Source organism: Dama dama, chromosome 18 (genome assembly GCF_033118175.1).
Source record: "Dama dama isolate Ldn47 chromosome 18, ASM3311817v1, whole genome shotgun sequence".
Lineage (NCBI taxonomy): Eukaryota > Metazoa > Chordata > Mammalia > Artiodactyla > Cervidae > Dama > Dama dama.
In genome coordinates, this window is record NC_083698.1 from 59,210,846 (window position 1) to 59,228,827 (window position 17,982).

General features: G+C 35.1%; 1 protein-coding gene across 2 annotated transcripts in view; it reads left to right on the forward strand.

Moving 5' to 3' along the window:
- DPY19L1 (dpy-19 like C-mannosyltransferase 1) overlaps window positions 1–17,982 on the forward strand; it is a 94,122-nt gene that overhangs the window by 42,733 nt on the left and 33,407 nt on the right. For both annotated transcript variants that reach the window (XM_061165381.1, XM_061165380.1), the window contains exons 8-11: window positions 7,972–8,063; window positions 10,262–10,361; window positions 12,603–12,680; window positions 17,803–17,889. In XM_061165381.1, coding sequence (XP_061021364.1) covers window positions 7,972–8,063; window positions 10,262–10,361; window positions 12,603–12,680; window positions 17,803–17,889 — 357 coding nt within the window. The remainder of the gene's footprint in view (window positions 1–7,971; window positions 8,064–10,261; window positions 10,362–12,602; window positions 12,681–17,802; window positions 17,890–17,982) is intronic.

Consider the following 17,982-nt stretch of genomic DNA (forward strand, 5'->3'; position numbering starts at 1 on the left):
CATAGTAATGATCAGTAATATTGAGGCTATATACAAAATTTTCATTTTATGATAAAAATTATGCAGATGTTTTACTTATCCAACTTTTTAATTAAATGTTAATTTTGTTCCTATTGAGAATTTTTGCTAAGATGGAAACTAACAATTTTGCTTTGCTTTTAAAATGTTTTCTTATTATAAGATGTGTATAGCATTGGTTGATTTTTAGCATGTTAATTGAAAAGCACTTAGATGGGTACATTAAAAAACCTAAATGCAGTACTTTTCTCCAGTTTTTGACTGTTAAAAATTCATTTTATGTGAAATACGTTTGTTTAGCTTTTTATGATGAGATTTTTTTCTTGCCAATTTAAGGAACTTTTTCTTTCCTCTTTTCCTCTTCCTTCCTCCCTTTCATTTCTAATGATGGTAAGGACATTTGTTCTGGGTCTTCTGTTTATTCAACTGATTTAAAACAACATATATAGCCAAATCACTTTGCTGTATAATAGGAATTAACAACACTGTAAATCAACTATACTTCAAAAAAAATAGGGAAAAACAACAGCATATACTGAGGGCCTACCCTGTCAGGACCTGTAGAGGCTGCAAATGTTTCAGTTAGTAAAACAAAGGTCCTTTGTGGATGTGAAGGTGGAACAGTCTTCTGCTAAAGGTGGGGGGGGGCTAAGGGGTGGTCTCCTGATTTATTTGGGGAAAAGCAAGGAGGCCATTTTGGAGGAGCAGAGAGTGGAAGGTATAAGGCCAAACAGTGAAAGGTGGAAGGTGGGATGTGGAAAGAGCCGATTCTGTAGTCCTATCAGTCATTGTAAGGTTCATTTGGAGCAGATGGAAAGGCCATGGAGGGTTACCTACAGATGAGTGACATGATTTAAATATTTTTTACATTAGTTTGGTAGATAGTGTAAATGCAAGATGTATTATTTATTCAGGCTATTGAGTGCTGTGTGTATTTGTGAAACTTAACTCCAGAAATCCAAGAACAGAGTGTGTGCTAGTCTTAGTTGGAGATGAATCTGTTGATGTATTTTGAAGACTAGTAATAGCTTCTAATGTGGTAGAAAACTAGCCCACAACATCTTTCATGACCAGGCCCCTTCTGGGTCTCTCCACTCTAGGGCATTTTCTTTTTTCCTCAGTCCTGCTGTCCTTCCTTCCTCCAGTTCCCAGAAAGGACTGCTCCTTTTCCTGTCTCAGGGCCTTTGCACATGCTCTTTCCTGTGTCCTGCATATTTCCCTCTCCCTGTGTCTCCTAATCTATGCCTGGTTAACTCATAGTCATCTTTCATAGCTGAATGTTTCAGTTTGGGTTTTGGTGGTGTTCTTCATTTCTTCCTGCAGATCTGGGTTTCCATCTGGTGTAATTTCTCTTCAGTGTTAAGAACTTTATTTAGCATTGTGGTGCAGATCTGCTGCCAATAAGTTCTCTTAGCTTTTGCTTTTCTAAAAACATCCTTATTTTCCTTCTTTTTTTTAAGTGCCTTTTTTTTTTTTTTTTTGCTGGATAAGAATTCTGGGTTGAAAGCTTTATGTTTAAGCTCTTTAAATGTCATTCTTTGTCTTCTGGCTTCCATTGTTTGAAAAGTCATCTATCACACTATTGTTTCCCTGAATGTAATATGTTTTCTATAGTGGTTTGAAGCTTTCTTTTTGTATTTGATTTCTCTTGGTTTGATGGTGATGAACTTAAATGTGGTCTTCTTTGTATGTATCCTGCTTAGGTTTCACTGAATATCTTTGTTCCATGGGTTGATTTTTTAGATCAGTTTTTAGAAAACTTTAGCAAATATCTTTTGTTCAGATATTTTGTCTTCCCCATTCTCTTTCTTACTGTCTTTGAGGATTCCAATTCCATGTATGTTCAGCTTTTGATGTTGTCCCACAGGTTTTTGGTACTTTCTTCATCTTTGTTTGTTTGTTTGTCTTTGTCTCTATTTGGATATATTGTTTTGCTGTGTCCCTGAGTTCATTGATACTTTATTCTGATACATTGTCTGCTTTAATGCCCATCCAGTGATTTTTTAATTTTAGATATTATAAATTTCAGTTTTTCCCCGAGCTTCTATTTCTCTATTGAAAATTCCTATCTGTTCACCCATTTTATCCATCTTTTTCTGTGAATTTTTAAACCCAATGATTATAGTTAAATTCCCTGTCTGCTAATTTCAACATTAATGTTCTCTGTGGATTTAAGTTTTCTGACTAGAATTTACTTTTGATTGTGGGTTATATATTTGATTTTACATGTCTCATACATTTCTATTTAATGCAAGATATTTTGTATAACAGAATGATAAAGCCTGAACTAAATAATTGTTTTTGCTTGTTTTTTTTTTTTTTTCCGTCCGAGAGGGAGTATCTTTTCCTGTGTTGGGCATATAGGGTAAGGGCCAAGAGCTTGGATCCCACCATGAGTCTTGCTAAGCCGGGCAGTGCTGTAGTTTTAATTTAAAATTTCCTCCAGTTTCAAATGAATGAAGGAGATTTCTGCCCTGTGGCTCAATCTCCAGTTTCCCAGATGCTAACTCCAAGGTATGATCTCTTTGGTCTTACAAGCAATTGAATTTGGAAGAGGTTAATTTTTAGCTTTTTAGTATCAGTCACTGGATTCAACTTCAGCAGTTTTCTGGAAGCTAAGCACAACATGAGATTGTGACTTGGCTCTGCCTTTTGACTGTTCTACAGTGCTTCTTTTTTTTTCAAGGTGTTTTTTTTTTTTTTTTGATGTTGACTGTATTTTAAAGTCTTTATTGAATTTGTTACGATATTGCTTCTGTTTTCTGTTTTGGTTTTTTGGCCATGAGGCAGGTGGGATCTTAGTTCCCCAACCAAGGATAGAATCTGCACCCTTGCATTGGAAAGTGAAGTCTTAACCACTGAACTGCCAGGGAAAGTTCCTGCTTGTCTCTGCTTCGTCACCCTAAATCTGAATATTAAATTAATTTAGTACTATTTGTTGCAAAGACAATTCTTTTTCCATTGAATTGTATTGATGCTTTTGTCATTAATCAAGTGACTGAATATCGGTAGATTGGTTTTTAGACTCTCAAATCTGCTCCAGTTTGGCTGTTTATCTTTAAGTCAGTATCACACTGTCTTAAATATTATAGCTTTAAAAGTTTGATATCTGGTGGTAAAAGTCTCTAACTTTTTTTTTTTCCAGTGTTGTTTTAGTTAGTCTAGGTTCTTTGTATTTCTATATGAATTTTAGAATCAGTTTTCCATGATTCCTCCTTCCCTCAGCAGATATACAACCTGCTGGGACTTTTGTTATTGCCTTGATCTCTAGATCAATTTAGGGAGAAGCGGCATTCTAAATATATCAAATCTTCCCATCTGTAAACATAACTATTCTTCATTTATATAAATGATCAATCTTCAGTTGTTTCAGCAGTGTCTTATATATTGTAGTTTTTGTTAGATTAATTCCTAAGTTGTGTGTGTGTAGGCACGCATGTGTATTTTGGTACTATTCTCTGCCCTTTGGATATGTCCAGTGTTCTTTATTTATTTCCCTCAGTGTTCTTTGAACACTTACTCTCTTGCACAAAAAGCTGTTTCAAAATCACTTAGTACTTTCCTGTCCCTAGATTTGGAATCAGCTGTTTTCCAAGGAATCTTAGATCCTGCTGGTGGAAAATGGTATTTAGAGACCAAAAGCAGGGTGCTTGGTGTGCTTATTACTGCTTGGATGTAATCACTTTTAGCTTCTTTCAGCAAAAGTCATTAATTCACACTGATTCCTCCATTAATTCTAATCTAGTCATCTAGTATTATAAACTCTGCCTTCCCCTACTTCATATTTGTATCTTCTCCCTCCCCATAATCTAAATGTATTTATGTATTTGCTTTATTCTGTAGTATATACAAAATAATTTCAAAATCAGTACACTAACATGATTACTAACCATAAACCTACTAAGTAAAGTTCAAGATTTCTTTGCTGTTCTTTGTTTCCTAAGATCATATTCTGCCAAGGAGTACAGAGTTCAAAAGTAAAATAGCTCAATATATACCTAAATTATTTTTGCTTCTCTGTTAGGTTACCATTTAATGCAGTTGGAATCATTTGTTTCATTTTATATTTATGTTGTTTTTGTGTCATGACGAATACTTTCATACTGTATACAGAATATTGAGCATGTTGATAACCTTGAGTAGTTTGGTTTACAACCACATAGTAAAGGTGGTGGAGTTGATAACACCTTGTCAGACATTTTTTCTGTGTCTAAATACGTAAGGAAAGGTCAGGTTTGAGTTACTGCTGCAAAGGATGGAGTCCTGAAGATGTAAGGTATTTCTTATCCAACAAGGCTGACTCATTTCACAGAAGTTTTTTGCAAACTTTATGGTAGGATATGCTGATATCCTGGAAGATCAGAGACAAAAAGAAACATTTCTTTCCATAGAACCAATAGAAATACTTTATTAAGAGAGTAAGGGCTTCCCTGATGGCTCAGTGGGTAAAGAATCTGCCTGCAGTACAGGAGACACGGAAGACCTGGGTTTGATCCCTGGGTTGGGAAGATCCCCTGGAGGAGGAAATGGCAACCTTCACCTGAAAAATCCCACAGAGGAGCCTGGCAGGCTGAAGCGCACAGGTCCTTAGAAAGCTGAACGTGACTGAGCGACTGAGCACACAGGCACACAACGCTTGTTCGGAGCACTTCTGTGTCACTGAGGCATTGATTTTTGTGTGAGCCGGAATTGTATTACGGATTCAAATTGACGTACGTATCAATAACTGACGGTTTAATTGGGCAGCGTATCAGTACATGGCACAGAAGGAGATAGAAGCTCCAGGAAACCTGCCTGACTTACAAAGGTGCGGTCCCACAGCCTCGTAAAGCCAATGCCAAGCTAAGGGGCTGCCTAAACAATGGGGCTGCCCAGGTAACAGCTAGATGATGTTGTGTGGCTGTTGCATTTTTTGTTGCATCCAGCATTTTTATGGTTGACATCTGAATAGTTGAATCCTTAAACCTGTACCATTCTTAGAAAAGGAGTAGCCAAACCCATGGAGGTCAGGAATCATTGTGGAATCACTTGTATAGTGTTTAAAGTAATATTGTAGCTAATACAGCGGTGCCTCAGTCAAGAGGTAGGATCATTTGTTTTAAGCCCAAACCTTATATGTTAACTCTAATTAAAACTCTTGGAACAAGCCTTAAACATAATCTATTTGATACTAACTATAAGTTGTAATTGACTAGTCAGTTCTATTTCTATTTTTAAATTATGAAAAGAAATCAGATTATGCTCAGATCTCTAGTAATCTAAGTCAACTATTTGAAAAGAGAGTTTGAAAAATGAAGCTGTTTGTTGCTGAAATTCCTTTGTTTTTGATTCTTGAGTACATGACTAAAAGATTTAGCCCTTACCAAGCCAAAATAGGTTAAAAATTATGTAGTGGATGAGGACAGTTTAAACAGTGCAAGATTTTTTTATTGAATTTATTTTCACAATTAAAGAATTTCTTATTCTTTGTCAGAGTGCAGAATACATTTCTGTGATCCTTTTTGAAGCAGTTCACATGTATATTTCCTCCTTTAATTCTTACATTTCAACCTATAAAGAGAATTATAGATTTTTACTTTCCACTTAAAATTATAGTTAAATAAAAATACTTATTTATTGTAACTTAAGGTATGATTAAGACAAATCTTTTTTTTTTAAATTTTCATGTTATATGGTATCATTTGGATCAGCAGTTATGTTTGTATCAGATCTAGAAAAGCACCTTGTGTTATTGGAGAAACAATAAGAAGCACTTTCACATACATTTGAATTCATTCACTCTTAACATTTTGGAAGGAGAAAACCTTGCTCTTTGTTATAATTTATAATTGAGCTTTCTTATCCATACTTTACAGAGGATGTAATTGAGTTTTAGCAAACTGAGTGACTTTTGCTATTAAGAGAAATGAATTTCTAAGAGATGACAACATTGTTGAATTTAGTAATGAAATAAATGTAGGTGAACAGTCTAAGGAAAATTTTCAAATTGTGTTTTATATAGTTTAAATAGTTTCTTACTGGTTTTTGCATAGAGATTGGTAGCTTTATAAATTTTGATTATACATTTCCTCTGTCAATCATACTGAAATCTCTAATAAGCTAATTAATTTAATAAGCTAACCGATTTTTAAAAATTGCATCTCAGCAACAAACATGCATTTTTAAAGACTTTTTCAATCTTTTCATATTCTCTTGCATGTAAGTTCATTTACAAATATGTGTTTATGTTAATTTCATAGGGAATGGTGAGTTTTGGTAGGAAAAAAAATAAATTGACTCAAACTTTCTATAGGGGTAGTAGAGATGTCTAATAGTCTAAAGCAGAGCTAAGATAAAGGCTTGTTTCCATCATGATCTTTGTCATTCTATATATTCCTTAAATTTACCCTGCTTGACTTGAAAGATGCAATGATTTCCTCTGGTGTGACTAGCTTAGTAGTAGTGATATCTAATTGTTTTACATTTAATCCAGTGCTGTTTTCTTCAAACTGAAACATGGACTTATTAATATATTAAATATATATGCAGAAACATGATAGAGTGCTAAAACTGGACTATTATTTAATCAAATCCAAAGTTAGCTTTCAGAAAGACTGATAACTATTTTAGAATTTCTGTTATTTTATTTGATCTCCTGTACCACTTTTTATAGATGCTTGGCAGCTCAGGTCAAAGAAGTAAAAACAAAAATGGAGTGCTCCTTTTAAGCAGTATTACCAATAAAAATACAAACAGTGATGTCCCCAGAGAGTTTTGAAATATTAGTTATGAATCAGTTCAGTTCAGTCCCTCAGTCATGTCTGACTCTTTGTGACCTCATGGACTGTAGCACGCCAGGCTACCCTGTCCATCACCAACTCCCGGAGCTTGTTCAAACTCATGTCCATCAAGTCAGTGATGCCATTCAACCATCTCATCATTTCCCCTTATCCTCCTGCCTTCAATCTTTCCCAGCATCAGAGTCTTTTCCAATGAGTCAGTTCTTCGCATCAGGTGGCCAAAGTATTGGAGTTTCAGCTTCAGCATCAGTCCTTCCAATGAATACTCAGGACTGATTTCCTTTAGGTTTGATCTCCTTGCAGTCCAAGGGACTCTCAAGAGTCCTCTCCAGCACCACAGTTCAAAAGCATCAATTCTTCGGCGTCAGCTTTCTTTGTGGTACGACTCTCACATTTATACATGACTACTGGAAAAACAATAGCTTTGAATATACAGACCTTTGTCGGTAAAGTAATGTCTCTGCTTTTTAATGTGCTGTCTAGGTTGGTCATAGCTTATCTTCCCAGGAGCAAGTGTCTTTTAATGTCATGGCTGCAGTCACCATCTGCAGTGATTTTGGAGCCCAAGAAAATAAAGTCTGCCACTGTTTGCATTGTTTCCCCATCTATTTGCCTTGAGGTGATGGGACCGGATGCCGTGATCTTAGTTTATTGCATGTTGAGTTTTAAGCCAGCTGTTTCACTCTCCTCTTACTTGCATAGAGAGGCACTTTAGTTCCTCTTCGCTTTCTGCCATAAGGGTGGTGTCATCTGCACATCTGAGGGTAAATCTGAGGTTATTGAACTAGTTGTGAATAGTTTTGCTGAAATTCATGTGAAAGAAGACAAACTATATAGTTAATTTTCATAGCCAACTCAAATGTAGTGTTTTTAGTTTTGGCAGAACATTTTCTTGCTGGTGCTTTCCCTCTTTTCTTTTTAAGCTGCAGGTGAAGCTTTTTAGGACTTCGCTGTTGACAATTCATGTTAGTGTTTCACTAGGTCTTATGCCTTGTGTGCCTTCCTCCTAATTTGGCTATTGGTAAAAATGTTAGTATCAATAGTTTGTTTTCTGGCACACCATTACATTGTGAGAAAGGCTTAATAGCAACTTTCAATTGGTATGTCTTGTTCAACACATTTAGCAAAGGTACCATACACTATGAATTTGTTGTTGTTGTTTTTTTTTTTTCAGTGTACCCGTGTGATGTGGACACCTCCTCTTCGTGAAAGCTTCTCATATCCATTCCTTGTACTTCAGATGTTGCTTGTGACTCATATTCTCAGGTAATTTTGACTTATCTTTAGAGGTGGTTGTTTGTTTTGCATTGAATAACTTAAGCTGGAATTTTTTAAACCTCTGCTATAAAAACAATGTAATAAAATAATTAAGATGATGCTGTTGCTAGGTTGATTTCATAAAGGTATTTTAAGAATATAACTTCAAAACATATTACTACCCAAAACATTTTCTTCATCTGCCTTTTAGTCTTCTTTCCTTTAATTAGTGGTCCACAGATACTGCTGGAGGAGCAACAAATCTGCTTCCACTTCTTCTGCCATCTCCATTTTCTGCCACCACAGCAGCCTTCCAAAAATAGAAAGAAGTGGGAAGCTGGTGGCAGTATCCTACACAAGAACAGTTCATAGAATCGGTGTGGTCAGGAACTCTGATATGTGTAGTTCTTTTTTCTACATTTGTTTAGCATCCCTGAGAACTGGATAGCAGGAGTAGAAAGAAACCCGAGTAGATAAAGATACGCTGGGAGAATTCCTCCTAGACATTTAGGATTGGATTGGGCTCTTCCCTGTTTCTCTGGCCTTCAATTAGAGACCTAATAGAGATGCAGGCACCACACTGGTGGAGAGAGAGTTTAAAGGAGAACAGTTCCCTCCCCTTCTATTGACAGATACAGAATTTAGATGGATGCTGCCTTGTTTCAGAGGGTGAAGATAAAATGGAGTGTAGGAAACAATAGAACAGAGCATGATGAAAATCTGAAGATGACTCAGACTAGTCTAACTCTGTTCAATGCAGAATTCAGGAGAACTGGTTGAAATCTGTTACATCAAACCCTTGGGTGATCCATTTCCCCATGATGATCTTAGCAGGAATAGAGCCAATGGGCTCTGTCTCTTAGGTAGTGTTTTTAGACTGGCCTTTCACAGAATATGGGATGGTGGTAACTTTTGTATTAGCTTTTAAAGTCTTTGCAACTCCAGCCTGATTGCTCTCCCTTAAATCCCTCTTTTATTATGGAAATTAGAGCTTCTTTAGCATCTTCAAGAAAGCTGAACTCTGAATTCCTAGCCTTTAGTTCTGGCGCACCGTGATAGACGTTTCCCTCTCACACTTTGGGAAGAAGTGAGGTGCTGTATGAACACCTGATTGTCCACCGCACGTGCTGTGTCTCCACAACCACAGTCTTGATCTTGGCTTTTTTCTGTAATACAGTGCACACAATAGACTGCCCATCCGTCTCTATTTTCTGCTTTTCACCTACCTCTCTCTGCCTCTGTCTTAAATCCAGTGCTGGCAAACTTTTTCTTCCTCTCATTCCCTTGCTAATATGCTCTGATTGTCCACAGCTGCTCAGATCAGAGCCCCAAACGCCCCCTGCCTTTTCCTCCTCTTCTCTTTTCTGTGTCCTATTCATGCAGGACCCAGCTTTTATCTCATCTCCTGCAGGAAACCTCTGTCAGCTGCTCAGCCCATATCCTAAACACTTGCTTGCTTGTCTGCAAATACTTATTGCTTAGAATCTGCTACTTCTGTGATTTTTTTCATAGCCATCATCTATCTCTCCAAATTAATCTATTGAATGCAGCTTTACATATATATGTTTGGCTGTGAATTCACCAAAATATAGTTTGAAAAAACTCAGTGGATACACTGACTCTGATTTCCCCCTCTCTCCTTTGGCAACTTTGTTTTTTACAGTTATTGCTGTTGTTTAGTTGCTGAGTCTTTCTGACTCTTTTGCAAATCCATGGACTGTAGTCACCAGGCTTTTCTGTCCATGGAATTTCCCAGGCAAGAATACTGGAGTGGGTTGCCGTTTCCTTCTTCAGGGGATCTTCCTAACCCGAAGACTGAACCCGTGTCTCCTTCATTGGCAGGTGGATTCTTTACCACTGAGCCACCTGGGAAGCCCTTGTTATAGTTATACTGGGTATTTACTTTTCATAGGAAATTGTTGTAATTGGGTGTCAGTAGGCATAATTTATTAATTCATTGACTCATTTTATATGTTATAACTGATTGTATTTAGAGATTCTAATTTGTAGTGGTTTGGAGCCATGCTATAATGTTTTCTGGTTGTGTGTTAATCACTCAGTCGTATCTGACTCTATGCGACCCCGTGGACTATAGAGCCTGCTAGGCTCCTCTGTCCACGGAATTCTCCAAGCAGTAATACTGGACTGGGCTGCCATTTCCTTCTCCAGGGGATCTTTTCTGGTTAAACTTGTTTTATCTTTTTAAGGGCTACGAAACTTTACAGAGGAAGCTTGATTGCACTCTGCATTTCCAATGTATTTTTTATGCTTCCCTGGCAGTTTGCTCAGTTTGTACTTCTTACTCAGGTAAGGTGCTTATATTTTTAAACTGAATTAAGTTTAGTGTATTTGATTACAAGAACTTAATTATCTAAAATTATAGAACTGATATGTTACATGATTCTAAGTCCTAAAATGTTTTTTTCAGTTGATATTTTGAAAGAAGTTTCAAGATAGGGCAATAAATAAGATTTATTTATTAATGGGGACTATAAAGGGGAGTAGAATGTGTGCTTATTTTTGCCTGCCCCCACTGCTTGGATTCTTTCTTATACTGGCCTTATTCCTATTCATATAAAGCAACTTGAGTTGTTTTTTAATGTCCTTTGAAATGTCTTGCTTGAGAAATGAAGTCAAGCCTGGATTTGAGACCTAACTCTGTTCACTCTGTTGGACAGACAGCCTAACTTTTCTTAGTTTGTTTTCTCATATATGAAGTAGAGAAAATGAAATAGCCTACTGTATTGGGTTGTGATTAGGATCAGATGGGGTCATGAATGTATTACAAGACTCCTAACACATTACCACTGCTTAACAGGATGTCAGGTTAGCTGTTTCTATCATATATTTTTTTTTAAGAGATGCTTTGAAAAAGTGAGCGTGTTAGTTGCTCAGTCGTGTCTAACTCTGTGACACCATGACTGTAGCCTGCCGGGCTCCTCTGTCCATGGAATTCCCCAGGCAAACATACTGGAGTGCATAGCTATTTCCTTCTCCAGGGAATCTTTCCAACCCAAGGATCGGACCTGGGTCTCCTGCACTGCAGGTGGCTCTATTTGTACTTAATTCTTTATTTGAGCTTACCTTTTAGATTCTCTTGTCTTCTTTAGTTTGATGACATATTAAATGTTTCTGGTTTAAAATGTCCCTGAGGGTCACTCCTTAAAACCCAGTGGCCTGTTGTGTATTGCTTAACCCCTGGAATGGAAAGGGAGAGTTCCTACCCTCCAGTTAGTGGAGATGGCCAGCTTTATGTTTTTTATCTGGGGAGTGGGCAATGGGGAGAGTTGCATGGAGTGAGCGGAGGTAGTAATATGCTTCTCTGTGGGGCTTACACTGAGTAACAACACACTTGCCCACAGTTGTTGTGTCATATCAGTCACCCTTCAGCAATGACGTGTTCCCCATGGAGAAATCTGGGTAAAGGGAAACATTGTTTTCTTGCTTTTAGTAAAATTTATTGTAGATTACTTAGAGATTAAAAACTTGATGAATAGAACTTAAAACATATGTTTATAAGTATTCAGCTATTTTGCTGTTTGTTTAAAACGTATTTGTGTAGTAAGAGAAGCATGGAATTTAATTTGAATTGCTTTTTCCATGAAGAAAGATAGAAAGACACTGTTTAAATACCTCTCTATTTTACTAAAAAAGTGAAAGTGAAAGTTGCTTGGTCGTGTCTGACTGTTTGCAACCCCATGGACTATACAGTCCATGGAATTCTCCAGGCCAGAGTACTGGACTTGGTAGCCTTTCCCTTCTCCAGGGGATCTTCCCAACCCAGGGATTGAACCCAGGTTTCCCGCATTGCGGGCAAATTCTTTACCAGCTGAGCCATTTTACTAAGAGGTACATTGTTTAATCAGTTTATTCATATAATCAATTAATTCATATGAATAACTCTAGTACTCTTAGAATTCTTGGAAAACACATTCACAGTTTTCTTTAAAACTGTTAAAAAATTTAATACCTTTATAATACAAGTATTTCTAGCTTGAAATTTGATAAATTTGATTATAGCCAACACTGGAATATTTGTACAAGTATGAAGGAGAACACTAATGGAGATACTTTTTAAGTGTGACTAACAAGCAGAACTTAATATATTTTTACACACACATGCATTAAATAATTATTTTTTACCTTTTAATATATCTTTCCCAATTATGTATTAATTGTCACATTATAATTGCATTTTCATATTGTTCAAGCAAGGCACTTTGTAATTGTACATGTCGGCAATAGAGTCACTCTGACATTAAAAGGAATATTGTTTTGAATAATCTGCAAAGCAGATAATTTACATGGTTACTTGAGAGAGAAGTGAATGGAAGAGAATAGTTAACTGATATTTGCTATATTAATGTATTCACCATGTTTAATAATAAATTAGGTAAGAGGGAAACTAAAGAACCTTCTATATAAATATAAATTTGAGGCAAAATAAAGATAATTCCTTTCTTAATTTTTTAATCTATTCATTATATATGTATAATTTTAAATTTTCACATAACTTTTTTTTTTTCCACATAACTTTTTAAATTTCAGATTGCATCATTATTTGCACTCTATGTTGTGGGATACATTGACATAAGCAAGTTACGGAAGATCATTTATATGCACATGGTAATGATTTTTAAATTTGTTTTTTCCCGTATATCTTGACCTTAAAACAAGCTCCTGATTAATATTTGATTTATTCATGGCTGAAACTAGTTTTAACATAGTTCCATAACTAAAACAAGTGTTACTCAAAAATTGTGATATAATTAACAGATCTTGTTTTAAATAGGCCACCCTGAAAATTTTATTTTGGGTCATATTACCTGATTTGAGTTTGTGCCCAACTTATACGTTATCAGTAAAAAAGATAATTCGTGAAAGAGACCGTGGAATGGTATGTTATCCAGGAACCTTCTGTTAAAATAAAGTGGAATATCCGTTTATTGAGCACCAACTATTGAGGCACATGGGACATATCAGTGAGTAGAATTGCAAAGATCCCAGCATGTATGTGGATTACATCCTAGTAGACAGAAGATAAATAATAAACATAGTAAATTGGTAACTTATATAGTATTTTGGAAGGTGGTGTGGACTATAGAAAAGGACAAGCCATGATACCCCCAGGAGGTCAGAGAGGGCCAGCTGTCAGTGGATGGGAGATTGAGATGTCATGGGGACAAGGGGAGGTATGGGAGAGGTAGGGAGCAAGTGTGCATCTGGGATTCTCCCTTTGTTGGCTTCTAGGATGAGGGCATAGGGTTTTCAGGGCTCCTCCTTTTTGGTGGATTTAAAACATAAGAGTGGGAATTTAAATCACAGGAAGGGAAAAGACTGGCCCAGAGGTCAGGTATTGAAATTAACCAAGATCTCTAAAACAAAGGAGCCTCAGTAAGGGCAGGTGACCTGACTTTAGTTCTGTGGCTGACAGTATGTTTATTCAAGAGATAGCCATATTTGAAGTGGATTGCAATAAAAGCTTAAGTCAGGCACTTGTATTACTAAAAGGAAAAAAAATCCCAACTGTCAGGGTTTATACTACAGCCATATATTTTTTGTTGTCTAATAATTGGTACATATAAAAGGACAGTTATAAGATAAATTATGAACAGAGTTATAAAATGAACAATCATGAGCCTACCCTCCAGCTGAAAACTGGAACCATCATTACTTTGAAGCCCTTGTGTCCTGAGTATAGCTGCCTCACTTCTCTTGGAGATAACCATGAGCTTGACCTTTCAAATTATAATTGTTTTCCTTTATGACTTTACCATATACATATACTTAGGCATAGATAATAGATTTTTATAATTAAATTTTTGTATTGTTTTTGAGGTTTATAAAATGGTTTCCTTTTTGTGTAAAATATGTTTTCACTCAGATTTCTGAAATTTGTATGTTACTGGATTTCAGACATTTTCTTTGCTTTATGTTTCTTATTGTATAAATTAAGCACAATTTATTTATCCATGTTCTTGTTGAAAGATGTTTAGATTTTTTTTTCCTCTCTTTCTCCTTTTATGAATAATGCTGTGCATTTTTTCACATACCTCCTGGAACATAAATATAGAGTTTCTCTAAGCTATTTACCTTGTAGTAGAATTTTTAGGTGGTAAATTAAATACATGTTCAGTTTCACAATTTAATATTACATTGCTTTTCAAAAGTGATTAGACTACTTTGAACAGTAACATGTAACAGTCCTTGTTGTTCTGTATCTTTTTTTCTTTTTTAATTTTGTCAGTCTGGAGAATATAAAATGGTATCTTATGACCTTAATTTACATTTTTCTCTGGTTTTCAGTAAAGTTGAATGTGTTTTGGTATGTTTATAGGCCCTTTTTCTTTTCTCTTCTGTGTTATTCCTATTCAAAATTTTCATCAATTTCTCTTATGACCAAGAAAAAATGTCATTTGTTTTATTCACTGCAGTGTAATCCAGTACATTCATTATTTATTTTGATGCTTGAATTGTTCCTGATTTGACCAGCTACTTTCTGCTGGCTTCTTTATCCTTTGTTCTCATTATGCTTTGAGTACTTTTTCGAAGAAATCAGTAAAGGCTCAGTTTCATCAAATGCTTTTCTACATCTGTCTAGAGATCCTGTGTATATTTTCCTCTTTAATATGTTACTATAAAGAATTACATTGACTGATTTTCTACGTTAAGCGGCCTTGCTTTTCTGAGCTAAGCAAAACTATATATTCCTGGATTCACTTACTATTATTTTGTTAGAGTTTCACATCTGTGCATGATTGGAATTGGACAGTACTTATCCTTTTTCGCACTTGATTTTTTTCCTGCAAAGTGTTTAATATGTTTTTTCTTTTTTTATATTGCAGTAAAAATTAGAATAATTGTTAAGCCCTTAGTCTTTCATCACCTAAGCAGCTATGGATGAGGACTCTGACATAAAGTTATAGTTTTAAAAGTACTAACATGACACAGGTTTAGTTTATAGTAGAACCTATCTTGGGTAAATGATACATGCTTGATCATGTCACTGACTAACTATGGAATCTGTTACATACTATGGACTATCTTTGCTTTACAAACTCCTGAATCTCCATAGTTACATAAAGGAAAAAAATATGAAATTGCCTCCAAAATGAATTTTTTTTCCATTTTTTATTATGATAAAATAATATCATACACATAAACTTTACCATCTTAATTGTTTTAGGTATACACATCAGTGATATTAAGTACATTCTTATTGTTGGGCAAACATCACCACTATCTATTTCCACAACTCTCTTAATCTTGCAAAAATGAAGCTCTATACCCTGCAAAGTTATAACTCCCTATACTCCTTCCTCCCCTGCCCCCCCCGCCCAGTGCCCTGGAAACCCTCTTTCTGCTTCCTACGTCTATACTTTTAACTACTCTAGGTACCTCATATAAGTGGAATCGTGTGGTATTTGTCTTTTCCTGAATGGGTCATTCACCTGGCATAAATGTTCTCAGGGTCCATCCATGCTGATGCAAATGGCAGGGACTTCCTTCTTTTTTGTGGCTGAGTTTTGGTCTATTGTGTGTATGCCACATTTTCCACATCCATTCATCCATCAATGGAAACTTAGACTATTTCTGTGTCTTGGCTATTGTGAACAATGCTGCAGTGAACATGGGAGTGCACATATCTCTTGGAGATCCTGTTTTTGTTTCCTTTGAGTATCTGCCAGGGGTGGATTTTCTGGGTCATATGATAGTTCTATTTTTAATTTCTTAAGGAACTTCCATACTGTCCTCCATAGTGTACCAACTTACTGATACTTTCCCACCAGTAGTGGGAAAAAGGGCTTTTTATTCTCCACATCCTCACCAATACTTATCTCTTGGCTTTTTGATAATGGTCTTTCCAACAGGTGTGAGACTATGAGGTAATGTCTCATTGTGGTTTTGATTTGCATTTACTAATGATTAGTGACATTGAACACCTTTTCCTTTGATACTATAACAGCATTTGATAAAGTCAACATCTGTTTCTGATTTTTAAGATCTTAATTAAATGAAAATAGATGGATGCTTCATTGAACTTTTGATACATACATGTACTTTAAGCCAAAAGCTAGTATCATGCAACATGATGAATCAATAAAACTATTGCCATTAAAGCCAGAAATTTAAGAAATATGTCTTCTGCCACTCTTAACATTGTTGCATAAATATTAACTAATACAACTGACTAAAAAATGAGTCTCAAATAGAAAAGGAAGATATAGAAGTATCATTGTTTGTAATTGATATGCTTCTGAATACTTAAAAAACCAAAATTAATAAAGTAATTACTACTAGAAACAATGGAAGTTTATATTCATTTTTTCATACTTAACATAATTTTTCTAAATATAAAAAAATCAGAAAATATGAAAAGATTTCTGATATAATAGCAACACAGATAATATACTTTGAAATAAACTTAATAGGCAGGATCTATATGAAGAAAACTTTACACCATTGATATATGTAAAATAAGACTTAAAGAAATGGAAACAATGTGTACTATTTTCAAATTTAAAGATTTGATGGTGGGCAGATGTAGCTAAAATATAGTGTAATGTACATTATAGAATAAAGCAATTTTAATACAAATGTCATTTTTTCAAATTTAGGCTGATTATAAAATTCTTATGTAAATTTTATATATGTGGATCAAAAATAAAACTACTGAAAGAAAGCATAGATTATTTTATTTTTAAAGGCTTTTCTTATAATGGAGGTAAATTCTAAATTCTTACAGGAAATGAATGATAAACTGACTAATGTAAAAATTTAGGAAACAGTTATAATAAATACCACAAACAAAGATAAAAATGAACTGGGAAAATATTTATAATATGTTTGCTTGGTAAGGAGCTATGCTGTATAATATATGAAGGAGTGCTTAGGAAAATATGAAAACCCAATAGAAAAATGGACACTAGGAGTAGGCAATTCATATACACACAAAACGATGTAAGTAGTGAATAGAAGAAAAGATGCTATATGTCTCATCCCTAAGAATGGAAAGATGAATAGAAAAAAATGAAACAATGAGGCAACCTTTTTTTTTTGTTGTTAGATTGGCAGATATTTAAAAAGAATAATGCACAATATTGGCAGGAACTCTCATACCCTACTGGTGGAGAGTATGGTATTTTGTATGGAAATTTGTCAATATTTTCTCAAATTTTAAAATGTTTGTATCCTTGACCCACGATAATAATTTATCCCATAAGTGTGTTGACATGTACTAATATATAAGATAGATACATAAGGATGTTTTCTCAGCAGTGTTTATAATAGGAAAAACAAAACTAACAGCAAGACAAAACTGGAAGGCACTTAAGTGTTCAGAGTACTGGTTGCATAAATTATAGCATATCTCTAGAGTGGAGTACTTTTTTCAGTTATTTAACAGAATGAATTAAATTGTTTTAAGTTGATACGTAAAGCACTTTGAAACAACCTAAGAGTAAAAGCAAGCGATAGCATAGCTTCTGGGCCAGCTTTTCATTTGTGGTTTTAAAAAAGTTATAAACTAGAATTTGTAAATGTGAATGTAAGGATGCACAGGGAGTTGGTGGTGGTGGTGATTTCTGGGGTTTTGAAGTGGGGCATAGAATGCGGGCTCTTTTCCTTGTATATTCCCTATTGAATGGTCCAAATTTTGTTTATCATGGGCATGTGCAGTTTTCAGAATAAAAATCTTTCTTTTTTTGGTTTTCTGTATGTTAATTATATTTTTCTTGGATTTTTTCAGATTTCTCTTGCACTTTGTTTTGTTTTGATGTTTGGAAACTCAATGTTATTAACTTCTTATTATGCTTCCTCTTTGGTAATTATTTGGGTAAGTGTTCCTTAAGTAAATGTCTGTTTTTGAAACTAATGGTTTACCAGTTTATCACTGGCTTGAGATTCATGAGGGATTATCTTTCAAGAA